The following is a 17811-nucleotide window of genomic DNA, read 5'->3' on the forward strand; positions in this document are numbered from 1 at the left end:
TGTTATGTTGTTTCAAGTACAACTGACTGGTTCAGTAATATAAAGGTTACGTAAGGTATTAAAATGCCCAGAACTGTACGCATTAGGACTCGGAAAATAGCAACCGATTCACCCCCACTTATTTGGGACCCAGATATTAATATTATTCGAAACCTCGACGAAGACTTGGTGAGAGAAGACGATCCTGTTGATAGAGGCAATTCCCGAGGCCAGAAGCGCAACACTGCAGAGTTCGGAAACACATCAGAAGGGAACATTGAGTCACGTAACAATATGTGTTCCTCCACCAGCAAATCTACAAGAAGTGGCCAGCCAGACTCTTTGCAATGCTTTGTTGCGTTGTAATACTTTCTGTTGTTGCATTTCTGTTGGCATTCGTCTATGCCTTTTTAAAAGGTAAACTAATCAATATTAGGGTAAAGTCATTATATCTCTGCATAGTGGAAGGTGGCTACGCTGAATGCTGTACAAGAAATGAAAGCACCACCACTGTGAAAAAGTTATTTACACCACTTATTTGCACCATAATGAAAGGCTGTTATGCTTAAGGTTAGCTTGGGAGCTACGGATAGGAGGGTGTGCAAGCCGGAGGTCTCCGGTTTACTCGCTGTGTGACCCTGATCAAGTCTTTCGGGTAAGACGTTGTTGTAAGTGACTCTGCAGCTGATGCATAGTTCACACACCGTAGTTTATGTAAGTCGCCTTGGTTAAAAGTGTTTGCTAAATAAACAAATAACACGAATGGTGGGTAATCATAGTATGTTTGTGAACCAGCATTCCACATTGCTTTGTTGAATCCGTAACCACGATCTCAGTATTTTAACTTAATAGTGTATTTATTTCTCGCCAGACACTTCCTGAATTATGAAGCTACTTATTTTTTTTTTTATATCTTACAGATTTGCGTTCAGAGAAAGAAAGAAATGAAGATGGTACAGAAATAAACATGTTGGGTAATGCATAGGGGCCTATACTAAAACTGCAAATTAGTATGATGCAATATTATACTACAGTTACTATCTGTTGGATAGTTTGTTGGATGTCATTTCTGGGCTAATATATAACATTATTGATTATTCAAATTAGTATCTTGATATTCTATATTTATGTACTCAGGTATTCTATAATGCATAATCTTGAATCCAATACAGAGCTATACAGTATAGTCCATGCAGAACATAGCTGAAGCAATTTCCAGGACTGAGTTGTAAATCTCTGCCTACCCTTAATGTAAAAGGCTGGGGCTGTATCATTCAGTTAAAACCTTTGATTTATATTGTATATTTTCTGTCTCTTTTAATTGGAATGCATTTAATATGCTCTGTGCAACAGTGGTACAAACTAGCGGACACATTTATAGAATACAAGTTTTGGATGCTGTTTTTCAGTGTGATAAAATGTTGTATTTCTAATTTCATAATCTTCGCTTACCAGCATACTTTTTTTTTTTTTTTGCCTACTGCAACATTTGAGTAACAGTTCACGTTTCTACATGTTTTTCCAGGATTTTGGAGTTTGCTTGTTTTCTCCTTGAGTGCTGGGCTGGCCTGTTGCAGTTTTTCCTGGACCTTGACTTACCTTGATTCGTTTGAACCTGGAATGTTTCCTCCGACTCCCCTCTCCCCAGCATGCTTTAGGTATGATATCAGTGTTACTCTTCATTATTCTCTTTGCCTATTATTGTACTCTGGGTTTATTACTTTTTGAAATGGGAAATTATTACAGTATTTTGATTCAAACATACGTATTAAACTTTCTCAAGCATTTTGCTTAGTTTCTAAAATACTTTCTAACATGTTTTTATTTATTTAAATTTGAGAATAGTTATGAAAGTTAAAAAATTCTACAGAACATACTGTTCAATTTACAATAATACTGTGCACACCATGTTGTTAATATTTTTGATCTAAAATTGCATTGTCGATATATGTACTTAGATATATATGCTTACATATATACACAATTTTGCAGAAAGAGGCTGACCAGAATTGCCCTCTTTAAAAAACTGAATTCATGCTACACTGTTTGCATAAATATTAACCACTAGATGGTACTACCGGGTGATGCCTATTTATGAACATACAAAAAAAACCACACATCATCTTGTAATCTTGCACAATAGACAGAGTGAAAAACTCAGTTAAGCCTGGAGTTTAAACCATCGTGTCCCTGTTGAATAATCTGTACTTTATGTATACTGTAGTGCATGAAAGCTCCATAAAATCTATGACTGTCATGTGATGAGTTTGAATCCCAGCACTGGGCAGTGTGTGCAGGAGTAGTATGATGTTTTTAGCCCTCAATAAAATGTACTGTACAACCAAACTTGCCTGGCTGAAGGTTAAATAAGTTGAAATATAAATGTTCATGAAGCTTTTAGGCAGGGTAACCTACCAGGATGGATCAAAACCAGGCCCTACTGTACCACTATACCATCCCAATAACAGCAGAACTAGCTATAGGTTATTATTGCATGTTTTTGTGATACTATGTTGCATATAATACTATACTGTTAAATGCATGTATTTTATAGCTGCACTTAATTGTTAAATGGGGATGTATTTATCAGTACACATGTTACATATCAGGTTTTTTATTTATTTATTTTTTTGAAAAAAAAAAAAAAACACTGGGGTATTTATCAGCTAGTGTACATTTAAACATGACACCAGGTTTACCAATGTAATATATTTACATTTATCTAGTTCAAAATGCCCTTGTTAATTTGTCGAGACACATTTCTGAACTAGATGTTTCTTTGTGTGTAATTCTAAGTGAATAATGTAGTGTACTGAAAAGTCAATGTGTGTTTAATCATTATTGACATTCAGAGCACAGAAACATGTTGTAATGTTCTGACATTGACTATGAAGTCATTGGTGTCACATTTAATATATTGAAGTTGCATAATAAGCCCTTGCATGCATTCAGTAAAGTGCATCAGCCCTGCAATAACGATTTACATTTAAGTAAATTGTTTTTAGCGCTTTAAAAACGTGGTCAATAAATGATCAGTTTAGTGTCCACAAATGCTGTCGTTAAATACAGGGCTGCCTCTTCATAACACTGTAGTCATGCTATTTGTGTTATGCGTTGTAACTAGTATAAATGTTGTGCCTCACTAATAATGTCAAATAATGAGGTGTCCATTTAAGTAAATAAATAAATCACATACACATTTATAGATCTGTTTATTTTAAATGTGTAAACCATTGCACTGAAATACCATTCAAGTGTAACATTGTCTAGATATCTTTTTATACTGTAGTTATTACTACAACCTAACCTTTTTATATGCAGGTGGCATTATTTGTTTTGTGCCATGAGCAAGAAATCAATGCTACTGCCTACAGCACAGGAATCTGCTGATGTTCAGGAGAGAGAATTGGAAAGAAGCTGACACAAGATCTATACATAAAGATCCACTTGGCATCTTTGGTAATTAGTTTGTCTATCAAATGCAGACTGTTGGTGGTTCTTTTTTGTATGTAGCTTTCATGATGTTACCATGTTTAATATTTAATGCTTGATTTAGGAATTTAAAACCATGCATTTTTTCCTATTGTCAAAAGGTTTGAGGTAATATAATTAAAGGAGATGATGGCTGAAAGTATGAGGATTTTTTTAAATAGGAAATTGATGTCTGAAGTTGAAAATATTCAAGTTGTGCCTGCGGAGTATTTCTGGCATTTAATGCAGAATTGGAAGTTAATATTTGGTAGAACCGCCTTTCGCTTCAATAACAGTTTTAAGTCTTTTGGGGTAAGTATGTACCAGCTTTGCACACAGTGTCGGAGTGATTTTGGCCCATTCTTCTTGGCAGATTTGCTCCAGGTTGTTCAGGTTGGTTGGACGACACTTGTGGACCGCAATTTTCAAATAGTGCCACAGATTCTCAAAGGGATTGAGATCAGGACTTTGACTGGGCCACTGTAGGACATTCACCTTTTTATTCTTGAGCCACTCCAATATTGCTTTGGCCTTGTGCTTGGAATCATTGTCCTGCTGAAAGGTGAATTTCCTCCCAAGCTTCAGTTTTTTAGTAGACTGAAGCAGATTCTCTTGCAGTATCTTCCTGTATTTTGCTCCATCCATTCTTCCTTCAATTGTAACAAGATGCCCAGTCCTTGCTGATGAGAAGCATTCCCACAGCATGATACTGCCACCACCATACTTCACGGTAGGGATGGTGTGTCTTGAGGCATGGGCAGTGTTAGGTTTTCACCACACATAGCGCTTTGAGTTTTGGCCAAAAATCTCTATCTTGGTCTCATCTGACCACAAAACCTTTTCCCACATCGCAGCTGGGTCACTCTCATGCTTTCTGGCAAACTCCAGATGTGCTTTCAGATGGTACTTTTTGAGTAACAGCTTCTTTCTTGCCACCCTCCCATACAGGCCAGTGTTATGCAGAGCTCTTGATATGGTTGACTGGTGCACCATTACTCCACTCCCAGCCACTGAACTCTGTAGCTCCTTCAAAGTGATTGTTGGGCTCTCTGTGGCTTCTCTCACAAGTCTCCTTCTTGTCTGAGCGCTGAGTTTTGAGTGATGGCCTTTTCTTGGCAGTGCCTGGGTAGTGTGATGCAGCTTCCACTTCCACTTCAACTGTGCTCACTGGGATATCCAAACACTTGGATATTATTTTGTACCCTTTCCCTAATCTATGCATTTGTATTACTTTATCGCTAACTTCTGTAGAATGCTCTTTGGTCTTCATTTTCCTTCAGATTCACAGCCTTACCAATGATCCTTCAACAGTGGGGTTTTTATCCAGAAAATGTGACAGCAACTTTAATGGTTCACAGGTGGAGGCCAATGGTAAGGTAATTGTGTCCTCGTTAGGGCAACTTCTTTCATCGATGCAAACTGGGAGCTTCCACAGCACAGAGATTGAATACTTATGCAAGCAAGATATTTAAGTTTTGTATTTTTCTTAAAAATATTTCCCAACATAAAACCAATGTCACCTTACAATAATTGATTCTGATTTTCAGTGTTTAAAAATAAAATATCAAACAGAATGAAATTTCAGTATACCATTTGTAATTCGGTAATATGAGAGAATTGGTCAGGGCTCTGAATACTTTAGCAAGGCACTGTGTGTATATGTGTGTGTGTATATGTATATATACATGTGTGTGTGTGTGTGTGTGTGTGTGTGTGTATATATATATATATATATATATATATATATATATATATATATATATATATATATATATATATATATATATATATAAAATGGGGTCCAACAGTATGCCTGTTTTGAAAGCAATCATCTATAGGTTACAGAATCCGTTGGGCAACAATATGAAAAACATTGAAAAACATTGTAAAGAAACTCAAAAGGAAAACTAAAAACAAGACAGTAATGTGCATAATTTACTTTACAACCGTGAACAGTCATCTAAAGATTCCACACCCCTTGTGAAAGTGGTATATTGTGTTGCTGTTAGTACTGTATTTACGGTACTGTATGCGCGGCATACATACAGTATTTTGTCTTTTCAAACCATTCATCTGTTGTTGTTGAACTTCATACTGTCTAGTCATTATGACCTATTTATGATTGAGATATATTTTCAAAACCATGTGCCTGATGTATCATGGTACTGTACAATTGTAATGCATGCATTTGGTATTGTATATTATATCAATATATTCCAATATTGCTTATTAAATATCTTGAGATTCATGAATATACAATTATCTCCTCTTCAAAAAGAGGCATGATTTTAATAAGCAAGCCCCACAACGAATCAGTGGTAGGGAATGAAGTGTAGTTCGTCATCTCTTCACAACACAAACTGAAGTTAGGCATGTGCTTATGGTACATTGTTTCTTGGAACATTTGCTTGTAAGGTTTGTATCAAAACATCCAATGAGTCTTTATACCGTATATTATACAATACATTTGTGTTCTTTCAAAAAAGAAAAGAATAACAAATGCATTCATGTAACCAGTGCTTGTGACTAGTCAAACATGAATCCCAATTTTAGGTTATCTTTATTTGGCTGTTCATAGAAATCAAAGAGGAACCATTCACATTAATATACCGCTTGGTAGATTTATTTAAATAAGGTTTTAGTTTTATATTTTTCCATTCAGATTATTTTAATCCACTGTTCATGCATGTCATTTTTAGTAAAAGATCATTAGTCACAAAGACGGTTCTTTTGCGAATACTGTTAATATGTATTGCACTATAATTACTGAACTCTACACAATTACTCAGCAGCGTATAAAGGACTACCTTGGCTGTGTTCGTTGCAAAGGGAATTATAGTTGGTTAACAAAAACTTATAATAGCAGTTTGTTCACAATAAATAAAACAAACCTTAACTTTTCAAATAATAGCTTCACATTTCTGAGAGAGAATAATTACCAAAGCATGAACAGTAAGTTAATGTAAATGTCTTCTAATAAAGACAAAGCTCCATCTCCCATGTAAATAGAATTAGATATAAATATATCTTTGTTGTGATTAAGCAGGAAACAATAACATTAGGGGTGGAATGCAGTTCTGGCCGGAGGGATAGCTTATTGGTGCAGGTCAGGCAGAGTTCATTGGTTAGTATGTTAAAATTCTTCAGAAAAAGATTCAGCCAATGTACCCAGGAGGTATTAATTGAGCGTGACTGATTTACAGAGCGATCAATCAGCCAATCACAGCAAACTACTGCTCACATTAGATCCAGACAGAAAGGATTCATGTCCTGGGTACTTGTAGAGCACAGAATGTAGACCTATAAAAAATTTTTAATTCAGTGGAAAAATGCAAACTGCTTACAAAAATAATTTGTACACACTATGAAGTCATTCGTGTCACATTTAATGTTGATAAAGTTATAGCATATATAGCATATTAGAAGCTTAAAACAAATATAATGTGAAGATTAACCTTTTTTATATATCCCGAACATCAAACGAAACTTTTCACTATTATAACACATTTATTTTTGAAAAGTATATAAATCAAGGACATTGAAATGTTATTGGTTTCTTTTTAATCACTCAGTCATTCACCCTTGAACATGACATGCTTGAGTGACTAAGACTGAAGCATATGCACTTAATCACCTAATTAGTGTGACAGTTGATTGGACACTGGAGATAGCGTGATTTCTGCTGATGAATTGCAAGCAATAAAAAAAAAAAAAAATCGCAGAAATAAAAAACAATATGCCACATCTGTCAAGAGAGCGGCGCCTTCGTGCAATCGGCATGTTGGAGGCTGGATTAGGGCAGCGTATTGTGGCTCGCCGCCTTGGGTCTTCACAGCCAGCAATTTCAAACCTGGCGAGACGGAACCAGACACACTCTGTCAATGACAGGCCACGAACTTGGAGACCAAGAGTCACAACGTCTGCACAAGATCGACAGATCATTTTGCAGCATCTTTGTGATGTCAGTGGTCAGACAGCACAATAAGAAGTCAATGCACCTGCTCTAAAACAGTTTGTCGTTTTTCGATCGCATCTAGTGAATTTTATCCAAATATAAGTGACAAGTTTCTTCTGATGTTCAAATGTAAGTGATCCGTTTCTTTTGATGCTTATATATATACACACACACACACACAGTACCAGTCAAAAGTTTTACACTTGCTGGAAACTAGGTTTTTTTTCATAATTGACAATGTTTTACGTCGTATACGTTTCTGTAAATACTTGAAAATGAAAACACGTTGCAATATACAAAACAAGGAGTATCAAAGCAATGTTCAAAAAAATTGAAAATTGTCTTTAAATCTTGGATTCCTCAAAATAGCCACCCTTTGCCTTAATAACAGACTCACAAACACGAGGCATTCAGTTAAGAAATCACCCAACATGTCTTCCCAGCTCTTCTGCAGCAATTTGTAGGGATGTAGGGCACTTGTGGGTAGCTTTTCCAGTTCATCCCATACAAGTTCTGTGGGATTGAGGTCTGGAGACTGGGCAGGCCAGGTCATTAGATTGAGTTGTCCTTCACTTTCCTTCTTTGCCAGATAGTTCTTGCACAACTTTGAGGTGTGTTTCGGGTCATTATCTTGCTGAAGAATGAAGGACTGCCCAACTAGCCGTAATCCTGATGAAATGGCATACCTCTGAAGTATGCTATGATAGCCATGCTGGTTGAGCTTGCCATGGACTTGGTAAAGATCACCAACTCTGTCATCAGCAAAGCAACCCCAGACCATGACATTGCCTGCTCCATGCTTGACAGTGGGAACCATACATGCAGAACTCATGCGCTCACCCTCTCTGCGTCTTACAAGTATTCGGTGGTTGGACCCAAATATTTCAAATTTTGACTTGTCGGTCCATAAGACCGACTTCCACTCCTCAGACGTCCAGTTGCTGTGTTTTTTGGCCCAGGCAAGTCTCTTCCTCTTATTCTGCACTCTTAACAATGGTTTCTTTGCAGCAATTGTTCCAGTTAGGCCAGCTTCACGCAATCTCCCCTGAACAGTTGATGTTGAAACATCTGTACTTCTAGTAGCATTTAGCTGAGCTTGTATTTCAGGGGCAGTTAATGGCTGGTTTCTCAGACTTGTGACTCGAATGAACTTGTTCTCAGATTCTGAGGTCACCCTTGGCCTGCCTGACCTTGTTTGGTCCTCAAATCATTTGATGGTCTTGGCCACAGCAGTTACAGACACTTGCAAAGTTCTTGCGATTTGTCTTAAAGATTGACCTTCATTTCTTAAAGTAATTAGTCTTTTTTTCTTTGTAACTGAGTGTATTTTGCCATTTTCTGCTCCCTTACATTCAGGGATGACAAACTTGTGCCTATGCTACCTATATTTATAGTAATCATGGACCCTCACCTGTTAACAATAAGGTTAATTGGGTAGCATGCTAGTTAACTCAGAGAACATCTTACAAAGACACTTTTATACTTAGGCCAGTGTTGTAACACCGTGTTACACATTTCAGACTTTTAACTAACTTGGGCTTCAGACTGAAATCCCCTTGCTTTGGGTGACCATTTCTTTGAATCATATAATGAAATCATATAATGAAATATTAAGTGTTTATAGACAAGTTTATACAGTTAAAAGCATAGATAATCATTAAAAACCTGGTTTCAAGCAGGTGTACTCAAACTTTTGACTGTGTGTGTGTGTGTGTGTGTGTGTGTATATAGGGGGGAGATATTTTAAAGTGTCTAATCAGAAATTTTCCCACCAGTTTATTTTGTCTCAGAATACATAGCTGGGTTCTGATCCTTCTGTATCTTAGATGTTTAATGTATTGATTGTTCTATTTACTTGCAGTATTATACACTTGATATGACAATGTATATCTTGTTTGTAGAATCGTAAGGATTTGGTAAAGGTGTTGTCAAAATAACAAGTTCTTATAATGTCTTTAGCTCTTTTTTTAATATATTTCATTATGCAAATGCTTGCAATTATAAAACATGTCTGTGGGTTTATTCAAGATACTAAATTTACAAAATAAAAAGGTATTTCAGTTCTCAATTTAAAAGTTGCTATTTATATCCTGTTAATTAGTAATATATAGCAGTAATTTACATTGACTCCCAATTAAATAATAACACTAATCAGGTGTTCACACTGTCTGGTGTCAGGAATAGTGCACAGATGAAATTGAAATGGTGGAAATGACAAATGACTGCTTCCTAACACAATTTGTCAAGGCACCAACTAGAGGGGAGGCATGCCTTGATTTAGTCTTTTCAAATAACGAAGGCAGAATAACTAAAACAGAGGTCAGAGAACCACTAGCAAACTCAGACCACAACATGGTCTCATTTGAAATATTTTTTAAAACCCCCAAAGTAATGACTAAAGCTAAGGTTTACAATTTTAGAAAAGCAAACTATTAAGGTATGAAACGGAGACTAACAGAAGTAGATTGAAGTGAAATAGAGAAAACACCCACAGAAGAAGGATGGTTGTTCTTCAAAAATGTAGTACTAGAGGTGCAAAACAATTACATCCCTAAAGTAGACAAATCTAAATGTAAAACTAAATTGCCAAAATGGTTTAATAGATCAATTAAAAAAAATATTCAGCGAAAAAAGGCACATTACAGAGCATTAAAAAAGGACCAAAAAGAAAGTACACAGAAAGAGTACACAGAACTGCAAACGCAAGTCAAAAAGGAAGTTAGAAAGGCCAAGAGAGAAATAGAAATGAACATTGCTAAGGGAGCTAAAACCAATTCCAAAATGTTTTTCCAATATTACCACAGCAAGCGAACATTCAAAGAGGAGATTAAATGTTTAAGATACAAATGGCAAAATCGTAGATGAAGAAAAAAAAATAGCAAATATATTAAAGGATTACTTTAAGTTTTTACAAAGGAAGATACTGACAAAATGCCCCACGTCATCCAGTTCCTATCCAGTTTTAAATAACTTTAGCATAACCGAGGCAGAAGTGTTAAAGGGACTAGGAGCTCTTAAAATAAACAAATCCCCTGGGCCGGATGAGATCCTCCCAGTAGTACTCAAAGAAATGAAAGAAGTAATTTACAAACTGCTAACCAAGATCATGCAGCAGTCTCTTGACACAGGGGTGGTACTGACAGACTGGAAAATTGCAAACGTAATACCGATCCACAAAAAGGGAAACAAAACTGAACCAGGTAACTACAGACCAGTAAGCCTGACTTCTATTATATGCAAACTTATGGAAACTATAATAAGATCCAAAATGGAAAATTACCTATATGGTAACAGGGTCCTGGGAGACAGTCGGCATGGTTTTAGGAAAGGGAGTTTGTGTCTAACTAACTTGCTTGATTTTTTTGAGGATGCAACATTGATAATGGATAATTGCAAAGCATATGACATGGTTTATTTAGATTTCCAGAAAGCTTTTGACAAAGTCCCGCACAAAAGATTCAGAACAGAAAATAGGAGGCACTTTTTTACACAGAGAATTGTGAGGGTCTGGAATCAACTCCCCAGTAATGTTGTTGAAGCTGACACCCTGGGATCCTTCAAGAAGCTGCTTGATGAGATTTTGGGATCAATAAGCTACTGACAACCAAACGAGCAAGATGGGCCGAATGGCCTCCTCTCGTTTGTAAACTTTCTTATGTTCTTATTTCAGATTTTACAAGGGTGTTGTCTAATGTTGACGTATAAACAGTACATTTTTACATCCTTATCAAAATAGTTACTTTGAATAATGGTTGCGCAGCTGTAGTGCAGATAACAAAGGCCCCCAAAGTCAGCTCATGCTATCAAACTGAAATATGTAGTTTCACTTGTAAATGAGTGATGTCCTAATTGTAAATGTATCATAAGAGTCAGATGGTGCTGTCCTGGCAAAATCGAGCACCCTGGCAAGAACTGACCGAGATACTATTTACTGTCCTGCAAGGTTCAGTGTCTACAATATGCACGGCACTCTGCCTAAACTGAAAGCAAGATTTACGGTGCCAGGGTCTTAGCCGTAGTAGTAAGCAAGCTTCTGGGTAAACATATAGTACACCAGCAGTTGCAGTTCACATTATTACTGAACATTGATTTGGGAAACACTCGAGTGCCATTCCATTACAAGCTTAATACAATGAAATCATTGAAATATAGACCTGGAATCAAAGATGAGGCGCCATGAAAGTTAAGATCAACTACTACACGGTAGAGCCTTCATCGAGCGGGCACTATCGCTATTTGTTGTGTCTTGCTCTTATTTTCCATATGTATAATATCTTTTTTTGTTGTTTTTCCTTTTTCAGGAAGTTAACTGGCCATTCCTTTCACATTGGCTACAGCATGGCAATACTAAATGGAATCATGGCGGCACTGACAGTAATTTGGTGTCTAATTTGAACAGAATCTGCACCGACTAGCCTACTTTCTTGAAGCCAGGAATCTACAGCAGTCACTTGTCTAGACATACTGTATAATGTTGTCTGAGTTTGACCTATGGAATTGTGCTATTAAACTCCATGACATAGAAGTGATATGGGTAGAATACAGCTATTTAAAAAATACTGTCCCTTTGATTAGGTTGATAAAAACAACCCCATTGTATTGTAAGCTATAGTTGTACTAAAACACTGCACTAATTTGACTGTAGACTTTTTTTTTTTTGTTCTAATATTCTTGCAAGGAAAAACATCAACTTAAATAGGGCACAAGGGATCACTAAGTTTCTCAGCATTGATTATCTCCAGTCTGTGCTTTAACTTATCACTTAAAATAATCTATCCATAACTATAAACACCCAATTCTGAGTTCAGCAGTAATGCTAACAACTAAAATTCAATGGAAAAAGTTTATTTTATTATTTCTAAAAAATATGAACCTGTACTTTAGCATTTTCATTGTATGTGGGATAAGATAAGATATTACAGTTCATGAACTACTTTACTGTATCTTGAAAATTAATTGTTGAAATGTACACTTGCAGGCACATTACGCTTAGTAATTGAAGCACACTAATATATGCATACATTTGCACTGTGTTTTAAATTGTTTTTTTCTTTTAAAGCGCTACATGTTTACCTGTTCTCTCTCCTACTACAGAATCTGCTGATTTCGTAGACCACAATAAGCACAATTGTTGAGGTATAATTAGGGCTTCTGTTTTTCAGGTTTTATTAATTGTATTTTTCGATGCTTATTTTTAGCTGTTTAAGTTTTATGTAATTCATTTTTGATATACTGTATGAAATTAGCGTTTTCAGTTACTTTCCAAAATGCTTGAGTGTTTTTTTTTGTTTTTTTTTTTTTTTTCTGTCAAAATATGTAGTAACCAACAGTACTTGCACACTTAAGTACCTTCTTTCCTTTGCTGTCTTCCACAACAAAATCACAACAACGGGCACATTCTTCTGGGGTTTTTGTGTGCAGGCATTTTTGTACATTTTGCCGCAATTCTGTTTTAAATCCTTGGTATCTTAACTGTAATACATCTTTAAATCCTGCTAACAAGCCTCCATCCTGATTGTAATCTCATCTCCAATAGAAATTTAGGAATGTGCTGACACTCTGTAGTTGGGGCAGGTTTAAAGTATTCAGAACGAATCAATGATAGATGCAAGTCAGGAAGGCGGGACATTGCCCAGCAGCACTGGGAAATGTATTTATTATTATTTTTGTAGTAAGTTTTATTTTTTAATGGGAAAAGGGTAAAGTCAACGTGAATTGATTAACCATTTCCACAATTTTTCCAGTGTTTATTGGCTAGCAAGCGATTTCATTTTTTTTTTTGTCTCTTGATTGTTCATTTAAACCATTTTGACTGGAGCATGGTACTTCCATTTTATCAGAATTGCCTCCTCATTAGCCTTTTCTAAAGAAAGCATGAGATCAATACTCCTTTTATCCCACCTTGACTGTTATGTAGTTGTGATGTTATTGTTAAATTGATTGAACAAGACTTCCAGGATCCACAGAAAATGAAAAGATCACATACCAACACTGCATAATCCTTGTGTGGGAACCATTTCAAAGTAATGTTCAACATGGAATTCAAATTTTAAATAATTTATATATTTGTTCTCTTTGAAAAATTCAATACCACCGGAGGCTTTTCAGATTTTGAGTACAGAATAAAACAACTTCATCAAAAAGATGCAGGGCTGTTTCTATGATAATGGTAATGCACTTCAGTTCATTATGAGATCTGTCACACCACAACGTACATTTACCTTTCTTTATATTGGTACAACAGCGGCAGGTTTGCTCTCTTGAGGATTAAGTAAAGTTTTATTTTTCCCAAAATGGTCTGAATATTTGACTAATAATAGATAAGATCCTATTATTGCTTCCCTGAAAAAAGTTTCTATGGCATTTCATATCATTCTTTTACACTTCCAGGCCTGTATAATGTAACTTTGAGAGAAGGCACTATCATTATAGTAAGGTTAAAAATTGAAGAAGTCTTACCTTTCTTATATAAAAGATGCACATATTTAAATTTAAACACTAGAGTAAACACTTTGAAAATATGTTCCTACATGTCTTCAAGACCTAAACCTATGGAGAAGAATTCTTCAGTTCATGAATCTACACAGTGCTGTTAACAAACAGATTATTTAATGTATTTCTGTTTACACAATATAGATGCTCCTTCCTGTTTTACATCTGAAGCTGTTTAGATTGCTCTTGTAAATCTCTTGCTCTGCTGCTCCTATTATGTACTGGACTTGTCTGACCTCATCACCACACTACTGGGTCCTCAGCTAATGCACTCTCCTTGCACTACAGCACTACTTATACTTGTATAACTTGGTGCATCCTAGTTCATAATGTATTTTAGTAGTATTATTTGCACTTACTGTAAACTACACAAATATTAAGCTTGTATTTTAACCCTTTACTGCCCTGTAACACCTGCAAGTCGCCTTCTGCTTTACCTTCCAGTGACTCTTGAATCCAGCTGTGCTGAGCCTGAAACAGGAGAGGGGCAGCTCAGACTCCAAATAATAAATGCAAGTTAGTTCTATTCAACTATCTAATGTTTTGTTCTGTGCATATTATTTTTTACTAAATGTGTGCTATAAAAGTCTGTAATACACTTATATGCCGTGTTTTCTATGGGTTATTTGAGACCATTTTGTAATTTGTGTTGAATCTATATCTATACAAGGTATAGCTCTGCTCTGACCAAACATTATTTAAATTAGAATGTTGGTAGCCATGGTTTTGTTACATGTTGAATATGATAAAAGGGGTTTCCCTAAATAAGACGTTTCTCAATGGCATAAAAAGTATGTGTTTTTTTTAAAGCATAATGTCGATTTCGCCCAATCTCTGCTTGAATGGAGAATAAAGATAAAAAAAAACGGTAAATTCTTTCTAAAATAAACATTGATATTAATTGTCGATTTGGCAAAAAAATTAATAAAAATGAATAGTATAAAGCCTAAATATAACAATTTCCATCAGAATAAAATGTACCTTGATGTAATATTAAAATGGTTGTAGCTAACAAAATCATTCCATAAATCTTAACTGGTGTGCACATCCATTCACTAAATGTCTTAAATGTGCAGTTTTGAAAGAAATACATGCTAAAGCAAATATGTATTTTCATTTTAAACCATGGCAATAGATAAATTCCCATCGCTGGGAAAATGCATAGAACTATTTTATTAGCTACAATTACGTTACCTGCTGAGGGATTGCTGGGTTCCTTTGTGTGTTCCTTTGTGTAGATATATTTCATATTATTAACATAATTTTATTTTCCTCATGTTTTCATTTCCAGGATTCATCATGTTGTAGTGGTGCTAATTACTTTAGATAACCAAATCTCATGAGCTGGCAGTGATCGCTACTTTGGGCTTCGGATTTCCATACCATGCATTTCCATTTGTCATTGCTTTAATTTGTGCTGACAGTCTGTCAGCTTTGATTTATGTTTCAGTAGTTTCAGGTACAATTCCCAGACTTTGCACAGTGAACATGCTAATCTGGATATCTCTCAGTATTTGGTAGATGTAAAGTTAATGCATTCTATTACCACTAACATAATTCCCAAACATTCATTCAGTACTATACATATAAATCATTGTTTGACAGTTATAAAAAAAAACAGCATTCCCTCTGTTAGGGTGATGCGCTATACAGTAGTGTTGTCACTTGTAGGAATTTGCAACTTTGCCGTGATTCAGGATGTAGAGGGCTAGTGACCTGCCTTCCACCTCGGAGGCTTGGTCACTTCTAAGCCTTACCTGTGCCACTGGGACAGGTGGGGATCCTGGGGCCAAAATGATTCAATTGCATTGTAATCTACTTATACATTGCTCTTACCTCATGGATACCTATATAGTTAAATAATTTAATTAAATTTTTCACCCTTACACACTGCTGTTAGCATGGTTTACCACATTTTTATAAGGATTATATATTGTTTGATTGCCACCAATGTAACTGGTTATATGCCTAAGTGCTGTACCGCATTCAGTCATCAGAGTCCAATATAATCAAGATTTGTCTTATTTTTATCTATAATGTAGTGCTATCATTGTCCCACTGCCTCAAACCCATAAGGGTCATGTCTTGTTGATGATGTCTGCGTACAGCAGACAAGTGTTCTGTAAATCTTATTCATTTCAAATTGATTTACACATTATACCATTACACAACTGTAGCTACTTTGCTGATTTTTATGTATTATCTCACTTTTTTATGTTGCCTTGCTCCCAAATTAGCAGTCACAAATTGACTGCTGTACACTTCCGGTATCTTATTGCTAAATCTTGAATAGTACATAGTAGTTCTTAACACAACCCAAAAAAAAAAAAAGCCCTGAAGAGCTTTAAATAAACAGAGATGTCAGAAAAAATAACAAGCAACCAGCCTCAAATCACTGCAGGGAGAAAACAAAATGTAACAATTACAGCAACATGTTTGAATAGAAAAAAGGGGTTTCTAATACCTGGAAAAAGCACTACTGCCTAGAGGAATACCAGTAATAGGCAACCTCACTGAACTTAATCAGCACTGTGAAATAGCTATTTCAAAATCCAAACTTTACAAAGTCCTAACATGTCATTCAAAATGTCTCATTCAGTGCAACTCATTACTGCCTTATCAAAAGTGTATTTCTGTGTCTGCGAATAAGCCTATGTTGAGTCCTACACGATGTACCACATTTTATAGAAAGCTAGTGATTTACTAAGGTCACAGATCTTTTAGGCTGGGGACAAATGTATGCATTCATGCATCAAACAAAGAAACAGTTTATTTTTAGTTTTTTTTTTTTTTTTAAATCAAATTCACACTGATATTTAAAAATAAAAATAAAATACTGCTCAAAAGTGTCTTTGTTTTCACTCATTTCCACATTTTGTTGATGTCAACAGGTTAATTTAAAAATAAACCGTGAGCAATAAAACAAGGACATTTTAAATCAACAACACATTGCATAAATTGATTTTTAGAGCTTTTCAATCGTAGATAGCAGATGGTCTGCCTGGAGGGTTCTATTCCTGTCCCTGAATTGGTTGGCGTGCCAGTGCTCATAGGTACAAATGTGCCACTAGATCCTGGGTAACTGGCATGACACAAGGTCAGGTAGCCCAGAAACTCTCAGGAGCGATGGATTGTCTGACAAAACACTGCATGCAACACCAGATCACTGGAGTCATCTGAGTTTTTCCTAATATTTGTAGCCTGCACTGCTATATATTAAAAACAATATAGTGTAATATATAGATTATTTACTGTAATAATATCATATAGTGTTTTAAACCAATTTATAACTGAAAATGTAATAGAATGGTGGATTATCTGGTTGCCAACAAATTGTAACTTTTTAAGGTACAAGGTCACATAACTGATATTGTGTCTTTGGGAAGCGAAATCCATAAACTGGGTGCTTGCTTACATTACTCATTAAATACCCTGGAGCCCATGTATGGACAGACCAGACTGCAACCATTGTCATATGTCATTCAGTGCATTTACATGAGCATAAGAATTCTGATATTTTTCAAATATCAATATCAAAAGTCATGTAAACACAGTTTTCGGAAAATGTATCAGAATATTCCAAAAGTCAGTTTTCGGAAAACAGCACCTAGCAATTTCCGATTAAATTAGGAAAACTAACAAAATCATGTAAACACACTTTTCGGAAAACTTATTGAAATAGCATACTGTGAATGTGCACACTTTGACCCTTTTCTCCTGCACGTGGTTTTAGAAAAGAGACAATATTAATAATCTGTAGTCAGTCTACATGCATCCATTTGTCTAGTTAGGGATAAAGTAATACATTTGTTAAAGTGTGTATGTATTTGGTAATAGCCCATAGTGAAGCAGCAAATGTTTTCCAGTTTTAGAATGACGTGGTAAGTTAAAATAATGTCTGCAATAGAAACTGG

At 35.6% G+C, this 17811-nt stretch overlaps 1 protein-coding gene across 1 annotated transcript; it reads left to right on the top strand.

Moving 5' to 3' along the window:
- The first annotated feature begins 63 nt into the window (after positions 1–63).
- Positions 64–12599, top strand: LOC121323022 (ADP-ribosylation factor-like protein 6-interacting protein 6). Its single transcript, XM_041263739.1, has 5 exons — positions 64–168; positions 273–396; positions 900–953; positions 1505–1637; positions 11707–12599. The coding sequence occupies exons 1-5, from the start codon at positions 64–66 to the stop codon at positions 11798–11800; spliced, it is 510 nt and encodes a 169-aa protein (XP_041119673.1). The 3' UTR covers positions 11801–12599.
- Positions 12600–17811: the final 5212 nt, after the last annotated feature.

Source organism: Polyodon spathula, chromosome 11, assembly GCF_017654505.1.
Source record: "Polyodon spathula isolate WHYD16114869_AA chromosome 11, ASM1765450v1, whole genome shotgun sequence".
NCBI lineage: Eukaryota > Metazoa > Chordata > Actinopteri > Acipenseriformes > Polyodontidae > Polyodon > Polyodon spathula.

Bases quoted from the DNA above. Each gene is read 5' to 3' on its own strand.
- LOC121323022 (XM_041263739.1), top strand. From the start codon at position 64: ATGCCCAGAACTGTACGCATTAGGACTCGGAAAATAGCAACCGATTCA. The intron at 169-272 runs GTGAGAGAAGAC...GTCACGTAACAA, and splicing joins GAAACCTCGACGAAGACTTG to TATGTGTTCCTCCACCAGCA. The intron at 397-899 runs GTAAACTAATCA...TATATCTTACAG, and splicing joins CGTCTATGCCTTTTTAAAAG to ATTTGCGTTCAGAGAAAGAA.